The sequence below is a fragment of the Amphiura filiformis genome, chromosome 11, assembly GCF_039555335.1.
Source record: "Amphiura filiformis chromosome 11, Afil_fr2py, whole genome shotgun sequence".
Lineage (NCBI taxonomy): Eukaryota > Metazoa > Echinodermata > Ophiuroidea > Amphilepidida > Amphiuridae > Amphiura > Amphiura filiformis.
Genome location: NC_092638.1, coordinates 30,910,361 through 30,929,008, shown reverse-complemented (window position 1 = coordinate 30,929,008; position 18,648 = coordinate 30,910,361). Strand labels below are relative to the sequence as shown.

Here is an 18,648-nt window from a genome sequence, read left to right as displayed (position 1 = left end):
CTTAAGTAAAGTAATTAATGTATTTGAATGGGCTTTAACTTTGTCAAATGCTGTCACTCTCCTCGTTTTTTGCCAAATTTTTCATAGCCAAAAAAAAACCCAATGACAATATTGTTATGACTTATTCTTCACTCATAGGCAATTTATAAACAATTTTTAACACCTTCGCCGCGCTGGGATCACTGATGAATGGGCCTTTAATTTAGTTTCAGGTCAATGGCGCAGGTCATAATAACAATATTGACAGAAACTAACATGTACACTGACTACAGTAGAAATACTAAGTATGTATGAGCAATGCATTGCTGTTATTCACTCACACAAAAATAATTTATGCAGCCCATTTATTTATATTACTTGATACGTTATGCTTGCTGTTACTGCTGGTATTATTTTAAACCGTGAAAAATGGATAGCATTAACATGTAAGTATTAAATTATAATCCATGTCGATCAAAATTTGTTAATCATAATCCTAGCTATTCCTTATACTTAGTACATGTATAGTTCTACTACTACTACGAATAGTAATGGGTATTAATATTCAATATTATGCATTTTAATTGTACATGTAGCACAAGCAATACGTTCAAACCTAATATAATAGAGCTTGTATATGGATGCATGGTACATAGGTGTTATGGTGAATTTGAGGTATTTTTTGGCAGTTAGAAAAATGCTCTGAGTATGTTTTAAAAACATTATAAATAGCAGGGTAATGTATACTGATCCACATGCCTTTTGTTTAAAACGAATCGGACATATGATTTTCCCATAGTACATAAATTTATCAATATAGTTAATGAGCTAAAATGATTGAAAAGGCTAATTAATATTTAATTTCTGCTATTATTTTGCTCAAAATGAAAGCATAAATGTTCAAAATATGATTGGCACACAAAATGCCAGGTACTTACGACAGATATCAACTCATCTATAATAGATAGGTCAACTCTCGACCAATCACACGTGCCGTTAATAACGCGTACGTATGTATATTATATGAACTTCGTATCCCCGGGTTCGTATCATAAATCACCCTTCACCTGCTTCGTGTTGCAATACGTATTTCATGTGACTTTTAATACAGATATGGGAAATGAACTGATGCTAGATTTTATGCATTATGACGTCACCGTCTCAACAGGTAAGTAAAGTCGTTATGACAAAAGAAAATTTACATATTTGTTTGCTTTCTTTCGAGAATCTGATAAAGCGCAACCAATCATACTAATTATATATTGTTATAGGCCAGGTTAATTTGTATCCTGATGTTCTATTTTCTCAATACATCCATGTATGAACATAAATTAACTAAAAGTTTAACGGTGGCCTAGCGGAACGGGCACTGACTCATAATTGGACGGTTGCGGGTTCGAGCCCCGGCGACGCCATCGTGTTGTGCCCTTGAGTAAGGCACTTTATCTCGATTACTCCTCTCCACCCAGGTGTTTAAATGGGTACCGGCATTCTTAAATGCTGGGAAGGTAACAGACTCGCTATATAGCAACATTACATGGAGGAGTCTGGCCCAATCGCCAATGAAAGAGAGATGGACACTCCGATTACTGTTTATACAGGATCGTCTTCTTTACTTTACTTTACCTTAAGATTAAAAGGTTAATATATGAGGCATAGCGTCATCATCCCTATATCTTCGTGTCAAAAATTGCCGTGATAGTACGGCGAATCCTCTCGTTTTTCAATAGCTACGCATGGCGATTTTGTTCGAGATAGGCTGAGCGACTCAGGCTAAGCATAGTACGACTATCATATGAGATACCATCAAGTTCTATTCTACACATTATTACGATTTGCGCATGCTCTAGTATCCCATATGGTGTTACTATTACAAGGAAATTCGATTTGTTTTGAGGTAAAACCAAGGTTTTGTTTTAAATACACTAACTTGAAATTAAATACATTAATTAGCGGCCATCACTGTTTGCTCTGGATAATTTTTACTGCATTTTTGGCGTAACGATTTTTAAATAGAAAGTTAAAATTGTGATATATTTAATTTTGAGAATTACAATTATATAAAGGAACACATTTATGATCCAGGTGCTTGTATAATAGAAAATTCGATCACACGGTGTATATCACAATGCATATGTAAACTTTCTTTATCTGTGTCAACAATAGAATATTGATCACCAACGGAGTATGGAGCTTTATGAAAAAAAATATTTATAATATAGCATGTTGACACTGTATGAGGGGCACAAATTTTGAATGCAATAGATTAAAATTGAACTAATCTAAATTAAATTAAACATTTTTACATCGTATAGATTGATATACAAATCCTTAAAGATTTATAATCCATACAATTGTAATTTTAATTTGGATTAGTGTCTATTTAAAATAATGTATCGAGTTTCAGTTTAGTAGCAGTGCCTTTGCTTAAGGTTAGCAACTATACTGCGCCATAAAAGTATTCTTACACTTGGAAGAAAAATCCTAATTTTAATAGTTTAATATATGCACTATCTAATCCGGCACATTATGACACCCTATTGAATCCAATGTGACTTCAAGAAGCAAAGTTACAAGCATTTGATTAGACGAAGGTCCAGTTTTAAAAGTGACAAACTGGCCTATTCAAAACTCCACGGACTAGACATCTGGTTTGAGAATGGTGAATGGCTACCATGCGTGCCTTTTAATTTAAAACAAAAGGAACAAAAGAAAACTGAAACAAAAGAACTGAACTGAGTTATGAAAAGTACAAAGAAGTAAAAACTGCTTTGAATAAATCTTCATTGAAGAAACTGTGTTGTCTCTTTGTTGCGCTTGTTGGCATCTTTTTGCGCTTTGTATACGCCAGTTTGTGACTTTTAAAACTGGACCTTCGTCTATTCAATTGCTTGTAACTTTACTTCTTGAGGTCACATTGGATTCAATGTGGTGTCATAATGTGCAGGATTATATAGTGCATCTATTAAAAAAGCAAATTTACCCCAATATGGTTCAGTTTTGAAATTGTGATTATTTGTCCAATTGAATAAATCTTCATTGAAGAAACTGTGTTGTCTCTTTGTTGCGCTTGTTGGCATCTTTTTGCGCTTTGTATAGGCCAGTTTGTGACTTTTAAAACTGGACCTTCGTCTATTCAATTGCTTGTAACTTTACTTCTTGAGGTCACATTGGATTCAATGTGGTGTCATAATGTGCAGGATTATATAGTGCATCTATTAAAAAAGCAAATTTACCCCCAATATGGTTCAGTTTTGAAATTGTGATTATTTGTCCAAGTGTAAGGATACTTTTTTTGGCATCCCCCAGCAAACACAAAACGTTTTCGACATCATTCGCAAAAGGTTATAAAAGGTTGTCAGAAAACGTTTAAATGTCGGGTTATATAAAGGGTTTATTAAGAGTATAAAACGTTTTTATAACCTTAAAAAACATTTTTTGATAATCTACTGCTCAGCAAACAGAAATGTTTTACAGAAAACGTTTAAATGTCGGGTTATATAAATGGTATAAAAACGTTTTAATAACATTCCAAAAACATTCTTGAAAACTTGATACAAAACTTTTAAAAACGTTTTCATGACCTTTATATAACCCGACATTTAAATGTTATTAAAATGTTTTGAAAAAAACATTTTAAGAACATTTCTGTGTATTTAAGTATTGACACAATATTTTAAAAATAGTTTACAATAACATTTTTTGAAAACATTTCAAAATATTGTTGTAGTGTGTTTTCATACAAAACGTTTTAAAACGTTATCATGACCTTTATATAACCCGACATTTTAATGTTATTAAAACGTTTTTACCTAAACCAAAAGCCAAAATATAACTTATTTGAAACGTTTTTAAAACGTTTTTGTGTTTGCTGGGCCGCTACACCTTTTACATAAACTCGTAATTAGTATTATGACGTGGAGTACCTTTGGTGTTGAAATAACTCTTTTCTTGTAACTTCAGATTCACATGAATCAGCCGAGATCTGGTCATGGTGGTAAACAAATGCAATGGATGTCTCCACCAGAACAAAGACCACTAGGATGTCCACCAGGACTAGAATATCTGACTCAAATTGACCAGATATTAATATATGGAGAGGTTGAACCTTTCCAAGGTCAGTATACTTTGTGAATGAATGAATGAATGAATGAATGAATGAATGAATGAATGAATGAATGAATGAATGAATGAATGAATGAATGAATGAAATTCAATGAATGAATGAATGAATGAGTTAGTTAGTTAGTTAGTTAGTTAGTTAGTTAGTTAGTTAGTTAGTTAGTTAGTTAGTTAGTTAGTTAGTTAGTTAGTTAGTTAGTTAGTTGATATGATCCATTAAAATATGGTGAGTCCAACGGACATGGACACGTCAATCATTGATACACGAGGATACCTGGAATATGCGAACAACTAAAAGTAAAGAGCAAAGTACGGTGGGAAAACAAGTAAAATATAGACATTATGCAAAGGAGGACAAGAAACAACAATGAAATTAATGATAATACAGGGGAAAGAAGAACCGCACATCGTACACTAGTACAATACGTGGAAATACAATGGACATATATGCAGATAAACCAGAGGAAAAAACTCCGGACATAACTGGCAGTGCAGGAAATTGAACTCGGACCTTTCGCTTGTGCGGCGAACGCTCTAACCACTGAGCTACACAGACTCCCTGACGCTGATAAACATGACTCAATGCAATATCCCTTTTTGTGTGTGATTTGCTTTTAAAATGTTTCTTTGTCTGTCTGTGTTACATATATCTTATCTTGTTGTTATTCACACAACACTAACATAACACATAAGCACATCTACTGTCAATTTGTGTTTTCATTTGTATCTGTAGATCTTACAGGTTTGCCTATCGTCAAAGACCGTTTAACAAATCAATACCAAATTAAGAACTCATTAGGTCAGCAAGTGTATTTTGCCTATGAAGGTAAGAAGGAGAACAGTTGATTAACATTTTCACTACTCTGAGAGCACGATTTTGTTTTGATGGTGATTAGTGATCTAAACAATCCGATTCGAAGTTTTGAGGTGTATTGCTCAGGTGCGTAGCAAGTGATTGAACAGTGATCGAAGTCCATGGGTCCTGAGCAAAAGCGAAAGTGAAATAAAGGCTGATAAAGGAGATGTTAAAAGGGCCGGCACTGCGCCTTGGTCCTTGTCCATGGGCCCTCGAAGCTCTTGCTTCCCCCTGCTCCAGCCGTTTGGATAGTAGATATGGTCCCTAGAACAGTTCGCCCTAATATCAATACTGCACAGCGTCATCATCCCTATATCTTCGTGTCAATAATTGCCGTGATAGTACGGTGAATCCTCTCGTTTTTCAATAGCTACGCATGGCGATTTTGTTCGAGATAGGCCGAGCAACTCAGGCTAAGCATAGTACGACTATCATGTGAGATACCACCAAGTTCTATTCTACAAATTATTACGATTTGCGCATGCTCTAATATCCCATATGGTGTTGCTATTAGAAGGAAATTCGATTTGTTTTGAGGTAAACCCCGGGTTTTGTTTTTAATACACTAACTTGAAATTAAATACACTAATTAGCGACCATTGCTGTTGGCTCTGGATACATTTTTACTGCATTTTTGATGTAACGATTTTTAAATCGTAAGTTAAAATTGTGATATATTTAATTTTGAGAATTACAATTATATAAAGGAACACAAATAGCCCATTCACCTAAAATCCAGGTGCTTGTATTGAATATTCGATCACACGTGTATTTCACAATGCATATGTAAACTTTCTTTATCTATGTCAACAATAGAATATTGATTTCACCAACGGAGTATGGAGCTATGAAAAAAATATTTATAATACAGGATGTTGACACTGTGTACTGCACCGTCGCGTTATCATGTTAAACACCGGGGTTAAACTTTGTAGGCCTAAAGATTTGTTTCCCCGGGGTTGTTGCAGAAGATAATAATGTCCAGGATATGGTGCTGTATCTTATTAAGTACATAGTGACGTATATTGCAGCTGCCAAATAACGTCACTTGTATACGTCAGCCTTTAGGGCTCAGCGTAATTACGTCAGAACAAAATATATACCAACGGGAGAATAATCAGTCACACCGACATAACCTTCACTAGTGACGTTAGCATACGCCCGAATGGTGTACTTCACACTTTTAGATGTGATAAAAATGCCAGACGATGGTGGCCGACGTCATTTGAATGCGGCAACAGCCAATATCGTAAGCAAAACAAACAATATGACGGCAACACTCCCTGGACGTTTGACGCAATTATTTTTCCCCGATCCGAGGTGTGTTTTTAGCTCTATTGGCCCCGTTACAGAAAAAAATGCACAAAATATATTTCCTAGTGCAATATATACATTTTCACATAAAAATAAATGATTTTGGATTCAAAATGAATGTGAAGAAAAAAATTACCTGCGCTGGGGGTGGAAATTGAACTCGGACCGCGTGGGTGGCAGGAAAGCTTGCAGACCATTACCCCCCTGAAAAATACAAAACCCGCCCAAGTCCATACTTTGGCCAAATTGAGGTAAGCATGGGCAATTGTTGCTTATACATATGTCTATTATAATATATAAAAGAACAACACAAATACACCCTCTACGTGCGTCTATTAAGTATGTGAAATCCAAAAACCACCCGAGTCCAGGACTTGGGTGGTTTTTGCATTGTAGTGCCCTCGCAAACAGGGCAAGATGGAATAAGTGGTAACAGAAATGACACTGAATGGGCAGAGAACAAGAAAAAAAAAAAAGACTGAGAGCAAAGGGAAAAGAATACACGAACTATGTGATTCAAAACACAACACTACAAGTCCGGCATACAAAATGACAAAATGACCCCCACAGAAGTCCCCGAAATGCTAATCGACATACCTAATGCAGTTTGAATGTAAAACTTGCCCTTATATTTACCAGGTAAATGTAACTGAAGGAATTAAAATGATACACATTTTTTTTAGTTTTCTGAAAATCATTTTCCATGGACTTGGGTGGGTTTTGCATTCATGTATTCAATTGGTAATGAAAACTCAACGACTTTGCTAGGTTGCGTCACAGACTCTGGTTTATGAAATCACCAGTCTCAAGTAAATCAAAATGTTCTAATTTTTTTTAAACATATTTTTTATTACTCCCAGAATCCGAAGTTTATCAACGGAATTGTTGTGGTCGTACTCGTGCTTTCAGTATGCATATCACGGATAATCTTAGTCAGGTAAGAACTAAAAAGGTTACCATGGTTACAGCCTAAATCAAGGCTAGTTTAAAATGCAGATTGTTCTCCAGTGTAAACTAACACAAACAGATTCATTGCCGAAATGCTATGATTCCGGCAAAAAATCCTTCTTCCAGTATTTCGGCCCGCCAAAATGCAATTACTGAAACGGATCAACGTGGCTGAAATGTGAGTAGGCTTATTTCGGTATTCCGTGCAAAGTACACTCTGAAAATGTTGCCGGTGTCTTCAGGCAGCTAAAGCTCACGTTCTTATTTGTTTCTATTTAGTTTTTAGTCATTGTTTCTTACAGTGTATGTTCTATTTTTACTTGACTTCGCAGGAAGTTATCCGCATCACGAGACCTTTCAAATGTTGTGCCGGGTATTGTTGGTGTGCCGATCCCGAAAGTAGTTGTTCTATGGAACTCCACGTAGAGTCACCCCCTGGGCAAGTTGTCGGCTATGTGAAGCAGACGTAAGTACACGTAGGTGTTGTTCATGGAACCAATGAACCGGGTAATGAACCATCAACCTCCAACTATAATAAAATTGAATACATGAATACAAAACCCACCCAAGTCCATGGAAAGTGATTTTGAGAAAACTATAAAAAAATTGTGTATCATTTTAATTCCTTCAGTTAGATTTACCTGGTAAATAGGGCAAGTGTTAAATGCAAATGAGTTGGTTAAACTGTATTGGTTTGACGATTAGCATTTAGGGGACTTCGTGGAGTATTTTGTATGCCGGACTTGTGTTGGTTTTTTAATCACATAATTAGTGTATTCTTTACCCTTTGCTCTCTGCGTTTTTACCACTTATTTCGTCATCACTGTTGCTATCACCTCAATTTAGAACATCAGCCATCTTGCCCTGCTTGAGAGGCACTATAATGTGTGTGCAAAAAGCACTCAAGTCCTGGACTTGGGTGCTTTTTTGGATTTCACATGCTCAATAGACATGATAGACGCACGTAGAGGGTGAATCTGTGTTGTTGTTTTATACATATAATAGGCCTATATATAAGCAACAATTTCCCATGCTTAACTCAATTTGGCCAAAGTATAGCAAAGTATTGGGTGGGTTTTGTATTCAGGTATTCAATTGTCTGAGTTCTCAGGTTGTATGTTTGCTTTGTGCAGAGATGATAAGCATAATTGCAATTTGCTATGTTTCAATTGGATTCAGGTAGCCCCCTTTTAAATTCATACTCCCTGTGTGGAAGATTAAGGTTATGTCTTCAACAGGGGGTGTATGGATTTTAACCGGAGTCGGCCATTACTATTAAGAATGGTGACGGGAATATGACTGCAATGCTTATTAAACTAAAGAGACTTTTGAAAACAATAACTCGACAAAAAATCTGATAGCGGGAAGATGAGAGAAAGACCCGCTTTTGTGTGTATACTTTAGACTTTTATTTATGATCTGTATGTTTTTATTTATTTGATTCAAGAAAAAGCATATGGAGTCCACTCTTTGCCGTCCAAGATGGGAACCAACAGACAGTGCTTAAAATTAGTGGTCCATGTAATGTATGCCAGAGCACCTGCTGTACTGGGGATATTGATTTCCGTGTACGTAAGATAAATGTGATCCGTTGATCATCCGCTCCCACATGCACAAAACCAGGAACATGTGACAATTTTATTTGAGATTAAATTAAATATACGAGGGTCGATCAGTATGTAATGAGAGTAGACTTGCAAGCCATAGGGATTATTTTCATGGCTCATAAACACTGTAATGTAAAAATGATATCACACACTTAACTACGTAACCGAGTTAGTATAAAATCAATGGTCTATAGTCACTGGCTGTAAATGACTCGTTTTTGTTAAGGAAAATAAGAGGCTGAAATGAGGGCTGTGCAATAATTATGAGCCCTGGGGAGGGTAAAATTGGGGGGCAAGAAATTTTTGGCGAGACGAAAGGGGGGCAAGCAATTTTGGCAAGCCGAGAGGGGGGCAAGCGATTTTTGGCACGCATTCACGGGGCACCTTTTAATAAAATGCTTTAAAAAGGCTTAGGAAAACGGTACGGAAACGCTTAAATATGCAAATTTTCCTGCTCGCTGAGCTCGCAACATACATCTAGACCATTTAAAGTTTGGAATTTGGGATCCCAAAAATTTGGCATGGTCAAGGGGGGGAAAGAATTTTGGCGGGCCGAGAGGGGGGGGCAAGCGATTTTTGGCGGGCCGAGAGGGGGGCAAGCGATTTTTGGGGAGCCGTTCGGAAATTTTACCCCCCCGGGGGGGCTGATAATTATTGCACAGCCCCTGATGTGTTTACATGTGGAAAGCCCGGTAGACCTAATATAGTTGTAAATAGCAAAATCGACTTTTAAGAGACACCAGATATTTTTGTACCCTCTAGGGCAGTGGCGTAGATTTCTTTTTGACATTGAGGGAATGTGGTTGAAAAAAAAACCTCTTGAAGTTTAATGAATCCAGGACCTTTTGACGACAAAATAAGTTTATGTTACAAATGCGCGAAATATTGTCATATTGAAGTTAAAAAAAGGTGAAATATGATGCAAGAGTAGAACAAATTCGTGCGAAGAACAAGCAAATTGGCACCTTTAAAGCTAACATGGGATATGAGGCGGCACATGTACTAACTGTAACAGCCCCACACGGATCAGCTTCAAAAAGGATATCAACAGCTATCTTGGCGCCAACCCGTCAGCTTTACCGTAATGAAAACAGATGTTAATGCCTTGATATATCTTTAACTTAAAAAAATACAATTTGTCAGCGGATCCTTAGATCTTAGTGCAAATGTAAAACAATCTCTGATGAAATACTTACGATTGCGAATATAACGATCGACAGACGACATTACAGCCTCATCCCAACTTTACTAAGTCATCAATAACGAAAAATTGATATCAGATGGAAGCTCGTGTTTTTTCATTACCCATTACCATCTAAATTTTAGAGGATGTGAACAAAACAGTGGTGTACCATATAGAAGTAGGCCATGCACGGCGTTATCAGTGTCATCACCCCGATGTCTTCGTGTTAACGGGATATATTAATAGATTTCTACGCAGGTCGAGATATTATAGGCATTCAATAATCTACCAAAAAACGTTTCAAAACGTAAAAAGCGGCCAAAGTTTACAAAATCTTTCCTGTGTGGCTTTTCACCCTTTTTTAAACTTGGTCCCATTTAGTAAAGTAGTATTAACATGAAGAGTGAGTCCTAATTTTTACATGCAACAATGTACTCTTATAGGTTTAAGACTGTTCGAAAGCGGTGCAATATGACGTAGGCTACCGTATGTATTATCAAAAACATTTCAAGGTTTATGTTTTATTATATTGCGTGATCATAAAGAGTAGTAGAGTATTATATATACTTAGCAAATTGACTGTGTGTCAACCTGCTACATATAGGCCCTACATCTGTACATAAGGCGCAGAATCGCACATGACGATGAAGAATTTAACAAAGTGAGTATTTGCTACAAAATACATTATAACGTCTATACGGAAAAAAACGCACGAACATTAATTCATTTGCTCTACAAAATAAACATTGACAACTAAGAAAACCAACAAGTAGCCTATAGATGACTTCGTATGGGTCTTTAAACACTTTCATAAATGGGACCAACTTTAAAAAAGGGTGAAAAGCCACACAGGAAAGATTTTTTAAACTTTGGCCGCTTTTTACGTTTTGAAACGTTTTTTGGTAGATATTAATTCTTTTTGAGGTAAAAAAATATTGCGCGCTAAGTGGTTCTTTGTAGCCATGCGAGGTGAACTAGTTGGATATCCATATTTCGCGGTTAATGGTGCTTTGTAGCCCTGCGAGGCAAACTAGTTGGATATCCATATTTCGGGGTGAGTGGTTTTTGAAGCTCCGAGGGCAAACTAGTTGGATCACCATATTTCGCGGTTAGCGGTTCTTTGTAGCCGTGCGGGGCAAACTTGTTGGTTATCCATATTTCGCGGTTTGTGGTTCTTTGTAGCCCTGCGGGGCAAACTAGTTGGATATCCATATTTCGCGGTTTGTGGTTCTAGTAACCCGTAACCACCCCAGTCAGCTGCATACCGCATCCAGCTATTTTAATTATCAAAATACTAGTTTTTTAATGCTATGGGGTAACAGAATTATTTAAAAAATTAATAGCTGAACCCAGTAGTTCAGCCAAGGACTGGAAACGACATATTGATGACTTTATATAGAGTGTATTCAATAAACCCAAAGCGGAACGAGAGTTGCTATGAACCGCTATCCGAACCATAAACACACATGCATGATCAGACAACGAGTATTCAATTTCCTCATAGCATCCCACGTTGTACACACGTCAGTCGAATTTGGCGGTGTTGGTTTGTTAGCCCTCAAGTTATAACATCGTTCACTTTGTGTTGAACATTGTATGTGGGCCTCGCTGTAATAACATAAAGATCAGTATGATCAGTGTGGTATCACAGAGCAGACCCTTGAGAGGGTCTGCTCATTTGGCTCATTGCATGGCAGTCGGACTCGCCATTGTATTTGATCATTTGTGTATGGAGAGCAATGGCGACCCGTCATTGTATTTGTTCATGTGTGTATGGAGAGCCACTCTTGGAGCCCATGGGACTTAGGCTAGGTCCTCAAGTAGAGTCAGACGCTGTATGTACTAGAAACGCCCTTCTTGATTCTGCGTTCATTCAATGTTAGCATTAAATTTGTATTGCCCGGTTGCCCCGCGTAATGGAAAAACCTGAATTTGTTACATAAAAAGAAATGAAAATTAAAAAAAGCAAGGTTCCACCTGAGTACATATTAAATTGGTGTAGAAATTGTTTTCAAATATATATATGAATTTAGACAAACATACGGGATATAATGAACCTTTGACATGACGCCATGATGACATGATTTTATTAGTCGTTTTGTATATCATGCATAATACCAGTATTTGTAATTTTATATTATATAGAACTAATATTTTGCATCATAAATGCGCAGTTCATATGCACAGACGATTACTTATCTTCAAGACTTCAAAATAACATGTTACTAAGCAGGTAATAGGTGCTGGCCTTGTCCTATTGTACTTGTTCATTTGTGTATGGAGAGCTCACTGACCTGTTAATAGAGGTCAATGGGATAGCTTCTTTATGGGGCACTTTTCCATCGGTTTCAGGGCGCAGTTCATTGAACTCAGCGGGATTCTATTGCAAGTGCTTTTATATTATTACAAAACGGATCGTGGTTATTGCCTTGACAAATCTAATACATAATTCATACCAGGGTTTAATAAATCCAGGGGTGCGGACATTTCATTGGTCGCAAACCACCGGGATTCGATACAAGTTTGCGTTGTAAATGAATGCGTGAATAAGAGTGTCATCCCCTTGGCGCGATATTTGATTTCTGAAAATACTCAAGTTGCCGTTCAAAATGCCTAAAAATCATCAAGATATTGCAATACTGTCTAAATTGATGTAAAATGGTGGCAAATTTGTATGATTTATCGCACATAATTTCTGCGTAGCGTGGAGAATCATTTACATAGGATTTTGGAGAAAAAATGTGATAATTTTAGGGAAATATAGAATGGCGGAAGAAACAAATTAAACATTTTCCTGGATGTGTAGACCATACTCTTTCTGTTCCAATTGATTTGGATACTGAAATAATTCTTAAAATGAAGCTGCTGGGTGATTTATGTTGGCGTTTCTAGAGTGTGTCATTATTGGCAAACATCTAGGGATATTGTTGAGAGGGCACTCGATTCACGAGATTTCTTTTGCAAGAACGCCAAAATAGCACGAATTTTGTTGGTTTGCGACTGAAGAGTGTCCGCACTATAGATTTCTGCCATGCAAATTAGCTAGTGTCAGTGGGTAAGAAAGTGGCATCTTTTGAATCGTTAAGACAAGCCACATAATCTTATGTAAAACTCTGCTGGGTGTTTCGATCATGTATTATGCGTGTTTGGTCAAGTGAGGGTAATTTGTAAAGCATCAACTTGTGAACAAGTCATAGAGGGTTTGATCATGCTGATGATGTTGCCATTTTGGGCGACTTCTGAGTGTTTAAAGCCCAAAATGAATGAATAAAATCGTGTATGAGATATTTGCGGGGATATTTGGGCGCATTGGGCACTTATGGGTTGGGTATAATAGATTTCTATGTATACAATTAAGTCTGATATATTTTCGATGGAATATATATTTTCACTTGAAAAGTTAGTAGTTTTCCGAATTGCAATTTCTGAATATTATATAAAAGGTGAGAATAAGACTATAAATGTAAGAGTATGGGATAATTTTGATTGTTAATAAATGCGAAACGCCGGCGGTAGACATCAGCAATATCAGGGATTGCCGCGATTCTTGCAGTAGCTTTTATGAATAGAATACAATAGTGGATACAATAGCGGATACAATAGCGGAACAATAGAGCTCTCTTACGGGCAAATAAACCTCGTCGCGTTTTGCTAAATTTCACTTCTTCTTTTTCATGAACTAACCGTTATTTTTTAAACTTGTGGCAAAACTTCGACCGAAGTTTTAGCAGATATATACACCACCATTCATAAAAAGCAAAATTCTACTTCTACCTACGCTACTCAAATTTGGTACACTCACCGGAGCGCTTTCACCGGGTCAACCGGCGTCTTCAGCGGATGTTATTGCTCTGAAGATTGTTGTTGCTAGTGATGTAGTACTAGGACGATGACGTCACAGATGTTGATGACGTCAAACCTGAAGATGTTGTGCCGCCCCCTTGGTTCCGGGGGGTCAGGAGGTTGTTCCAGACAGGGTCGGTCGATGTCCAACCCTTTGTCACGGTTCGGTCTGGGAATTTTAGTTCTAATAGTACTACATCACTAGCAACAACAATCTTCAGAGCAATAACATCCGCTGAAGACGCCGGTTGACCCGGTGAAAGCGCTCCGGTGGGTGTACCAAATTTGAGTAGTGTAAGTATAATTTTGCTTTCTATTACTTTTACCGCTACGTATGAATATACATCATTATACCACCATTCATGTTTCTCTTTTAACATTATAGCTAGGAATAAATACCAGAATGATCTCATCAAGTGGCGGTCACTCAAATCATCTCAATGTATATGGTTTAGGAATGTACTCTTATTATCAATTCTATACAGATAGTGAGATACCACAAGCTTATTGTTCCCTGCAACAATATGATTTTGACTCTGGAATGGAAAGATGCCATTCTAGCTAGAAAAAGTTCTCTTTTATTTTGGAAATTTTCAAACAATTAGATATCTTGGCGTGGTCCACGGCGCTCCTTGTCAAACCATCACATCATTGTATAGTATCTTTATACCTCGTTTATTTATTTATTTATTTATTTATTTATTTATTTATTTATTTATTTATTTATTTATTTATTGATTGATTGATTGATTGATTGATTGATTGATTGATTGATTGATTGATTGATTGATTGATTGATTGATTGATTGATTGGTTGATTGATTGATTGATTGATTCACTTTACTTCAAACAGATACTAGACCAAGACGGATCGCAAAAAATTGGCAGAATCGCTAAACAGTGGGGAGGAATGGAGCGAGAATGGGCACAACATGCCACCACTTTTCGTATTGAATGTAAGCATCTCTTGTAATATAAAGGAGTGAAATATATACCAAAAAGACTTCGTCTCTTGACCATTTAAAATGCTCACTATTCGAAAGAAGACCCTCAGTGTTGTCTGTACACAGGCACTGGCATAGATTGTGTGCACTCTTCGCACTATATGCTATGTTACGTAGGCAACAACACGTTTTAGGAAGTTCAAACTATTCTTTCTTACTCTATAAGCCTTTGAAGGTAGACCTCTGTAGTCACGTCGATGCGTACATGGTTACTGCGCACTTCACGGCTTCGACACAACGATGTTCCATAAACGATGTGCACATCGGTGTAACGTCAAATGACGACATCCTAGGTCTATCCGCAAAGGCTTATGGGATTTACCAAAAAGGTAATGTTATAACAAGTTAAATGGGCACTGGGCATTGAGCGGCTTATATAATTCGTTTGGATAATTGACTTGTAACAATAGTCTGTGTTTTTTCGCGAGGCAAATAGGTAAACTTCAATCAACACGATCAATGGGTATTTAGTTCAAAGAACCTTTCCTAAGGCGACTTCTATTCTGACTGAAAGTCTCACACACAGGGGAGTAGCAAGAGCCTCAATGGCCCATGGAAAAGGAGCATCTCAGTTTATCAGCCCTATTTCATTTTTGAACCTTCGGGCCTCTGGACTTCGTCTAGGCTGTTCACCATGTTCACCCGCTTGCTACGCCCGTACTCACATAAGCCTTAGTATAAGGAACTTATACGTTGTCCTCATTCACAAACTGATATTATCTGTCCGAATTTTGAGCCATAAAAGTTTACGTGGTGAACTACATAGGCCTATTAAGATTTAATTCAACTTTTTTCGATTCTTCATTAGCTTCGTTGTCGTCGTCGTCGTTCTCCCCCCCCCTTCCCCTCCGCGCCTCTTCTCCCCCTCCGCGCCCTTCTCCTTCTCCTCTTCGTAGTCACCATAATCATCTCCATCATCATCATTAGCAGTATCATCACCGACATCATTATCATTATTCATCAGCCTCAGATCAAAACATCATTATTGTTGTCGTTTCAATCACTGTTGTCTTTTTATTTTCCAATGTTCAACAGTTCCGGTCGATCTTGACGTCAAGCTGAAAGCACTGCTGATTGGAGCTACATTCCTCATCGTAAGTAGAGTCCTATAATTAAAGGCAGAATTAAAAAAGACTAATTTGCGTCTGACGTCACTGTCAATCAAATTCCCTACGACCCTTGATTGGTTGATAGCGCGTATGAGGCTGGTTGATACATCTGGTGCCGATCGGAGAAAAGGAATAGTAGAAAATGGCGAAAAATTACGTACTTTTAAAAGGCAAAAAGTAACTTTTCTAGGCATTATCGACATGGTGCTTTCAAGAAAGAAAGTTTCTTACTATGAAGACGTAACTTTTGAGACGGTTTGTATATACATGAAGGTACAAAATTAACCATAAGGCGCCTAGCTGTTTTACCGCGGCGTTCAGTAACCGGTACCCGAGTATGATTGACAGATGACGTCAGACGTAAACTAGTATTTCTAATTCTGTCTTTCATTATAAGCATACACACTAAATCCATATTAAATGTGGAAGTTTTGGAGGGGGTTTGTATAGAATTATTGACAGGTAAAGCACCATGGCCACTTTGGTGTTAAGATTTTTAAAGCATGAAATCATAAAGCTGTATATTTTCATTTTTTATTTTCAGGATTACATGTACTTTGAAAGATCGAAAAGAAAAACGAGTGTACGCGTGATGTAAGCAGTTAAAAGCGGTAATACGCAATACGCCGTAGTGATGTTACAGAATTAATTACCATAGCGATAGGTAAAAACTATTTTCGAATGTATTGTCCGAGACTATTAGCACTCATAACCTGTTATGTCTGTGTATGAGTACAATCATAGATTTGATTTGAGCCCTTATCTATCATTTAAGACCAAAATCTCAAATTGTTCCATTACCTCCCACATATACCAGCCATAACCATAAGTAACCGCACTATAAATGCAATACCGCTCTTTTCAAAGACACTAATCGTACAGGTGCGAGTGAAACGTACATGGACTCTGCATAATATGAAATTTCCGTAGAATTAAGATCCAGTTCTTTATGCATATTCTTTGATAATCATTTGTGCGATGCAGAGTTATAGCGTACGTCTAGTGCCGGGCAATACATTCAAAAATTGTTTTCAACTATCGCTATGGTAATTAATCCTGTTACATCACTACTTCTACAGCGAATAGACTTGATATCCGTCAGTGCCGTCAGTTAGGATTATGAGCAGCCATTCACCGAGAAACAAAGTAACGATCTAACAACAAAAAGATCAACAGCTAGACCAACAAATCCACGCAAACATCTAAAACAACCAGTCAACGTAGTCCAAGCAGCCAGCCGACAGACCGTCGCGTCGGGCCAACTATACAACCAACCAACCAACCAACAGAGAGTGACCATCTACCAGTGTGTATATAGCCCGTCCGCATGAAGGAAGCCAGATAGCCAAATAAGGAGGTTATTTTGGTCAGTCAACATGGGGGATGCAGGGGCGTATCCAGCTTTCTTGGTCGGGGGGGGCAAAATAAAATTTTGGGGGCACAGACGAAAAAAATTGCAGTTGCATCATACAATACATAGAGACTGTATGTCTTCGAGCTTCCCGAAAAGGGCCTTATTGGGATGATGTGCGCGAGTAGCGCGAAAAAAATGGTATTTTACACTATTTTCGCCCATTATCCGGCTAAAAGGGGCTTTATTGTTACAATGTGCGCGCGTAGCGCGGAAACATTTTGTATTTTACACTATTTTGGCCCAGAATTTTGCTAGAAAAGGGGTCGTTGCCCTTTTTCTTTTCCTTTGCCCTCCTGATTTTCTCTTTCATTTTTTGTTAGACATGATGCAGTCAAGTCTACAGTAGAATTCATCTCGCTAACTCATATTGAAACAGCTCAACGGATTAAATCGGATCTTCTCTGGTTGTGCACATGTGTCTGTTTTCATGTGCGATATCGCAATAAAGCTGGTATTATAGCTTCATTTGGGTAACCGATAAAGGAAACGGAAGGAAACAATGGTATGTGGACCTTTGTTCACGAAATGAGACAATGGCGTGCTTTTTGTTAACCAGCATTCTTGAAAATGAGCAACATAATGATTGTTGACTTAACACGGTTTGGAAATAATGTCTGCATATTTTTGGTGTTATCTGTCGTTTACATATCCTTCCTAAAACACAAAAGTTCGACCCTCTCCAAACACCTAAATTAGCTAAAAATTTAGGACATGTTACAAAACTATATTTTCTAGAATAGTTTAAATGTAGCTTGTACCGTTTTTTTGTGGCATCCTTCAGAACGGAGCGGTCCGTTACCAATATAGCTCAATATTTTCGGTCAAATCTCCATTCAATTAACACGTGGAGTTGGCTAGCTATGAGCTACAATGCTAGACAAAATAGGTTGGAATGAAAAATAGAATGTGCACCTTAGTAATGGCCATATTTTCGTTATTTCTAGAGTGATGAAATGGCACTTTCTTGAGTGTCAAGTCTAAACATTACCCTCACCCCAATACCTCCCCTGCCCCACCAATCAATGTTGGGTACTACTGAGCGCACATGAGCCAAATGTCAGGATTCAACATTGATCGGGGGGAACGGGGGCTCATTTGCAATACCGTACTAATTTCATTCCAACCCTTTTGTCCAGGGTTGTCTCTAAAGCTACCCGAAATTACATAATGACACATGTTTTATAGCTATAGTTTTTTTATTCTTTGTCCGATTTACATGAAAATTTACATCAAAATAAAAAAATTAATTGTCTTTTCCTCAATGACAAA

At 37.4% G+C, this 18,648-nt stretch overlaps 1 protein-coding gene across 2 annotated transcripts; it reads left to right on the top strand.

Moving 5' to 3' along the window:
- Positions 1–148: 148 nt before the first annotated feature.
- Positions 149–17,730, top strand: LOC140164717 (phospholipid scramblase 1-like). Of its 2 annotated transcripts, XM_072188074.1 has the most exons (10): positions 149–425; positions 1,091–1,147; positions 3,943–4,096; positions 4,835–4,927; positions 7,132–7,208; positions 7,552–7,685; positions 8,667–8,787; positions 14,706–14,808; positions 15,892–15,950; positions 16,510–17,730. In XM_072188074.1, the coding sequence occupies exons 2-10, from the start codon at positions 1,127–1,129 to the stop codon at positions 16,561–16,563; spliced, it is 816 nt and encodes a 271-aa protein (XP_072044175.1). In that variant the 5' UTR covers positions 149–425; positions 1,091–1,126; the 3' UTR covers positions 16,564–17,730. The 2 variants fall into 2 exon arrangements, with proteins under 2 accessions (XP_072044175.1, XP_072044176.1); XM_072188075.1 differs by lacking the exon at positions 1,091–1,147.
- The last annotated feature ends 918 nt before the right edge of the window (positions 17,731–18,648 follow it).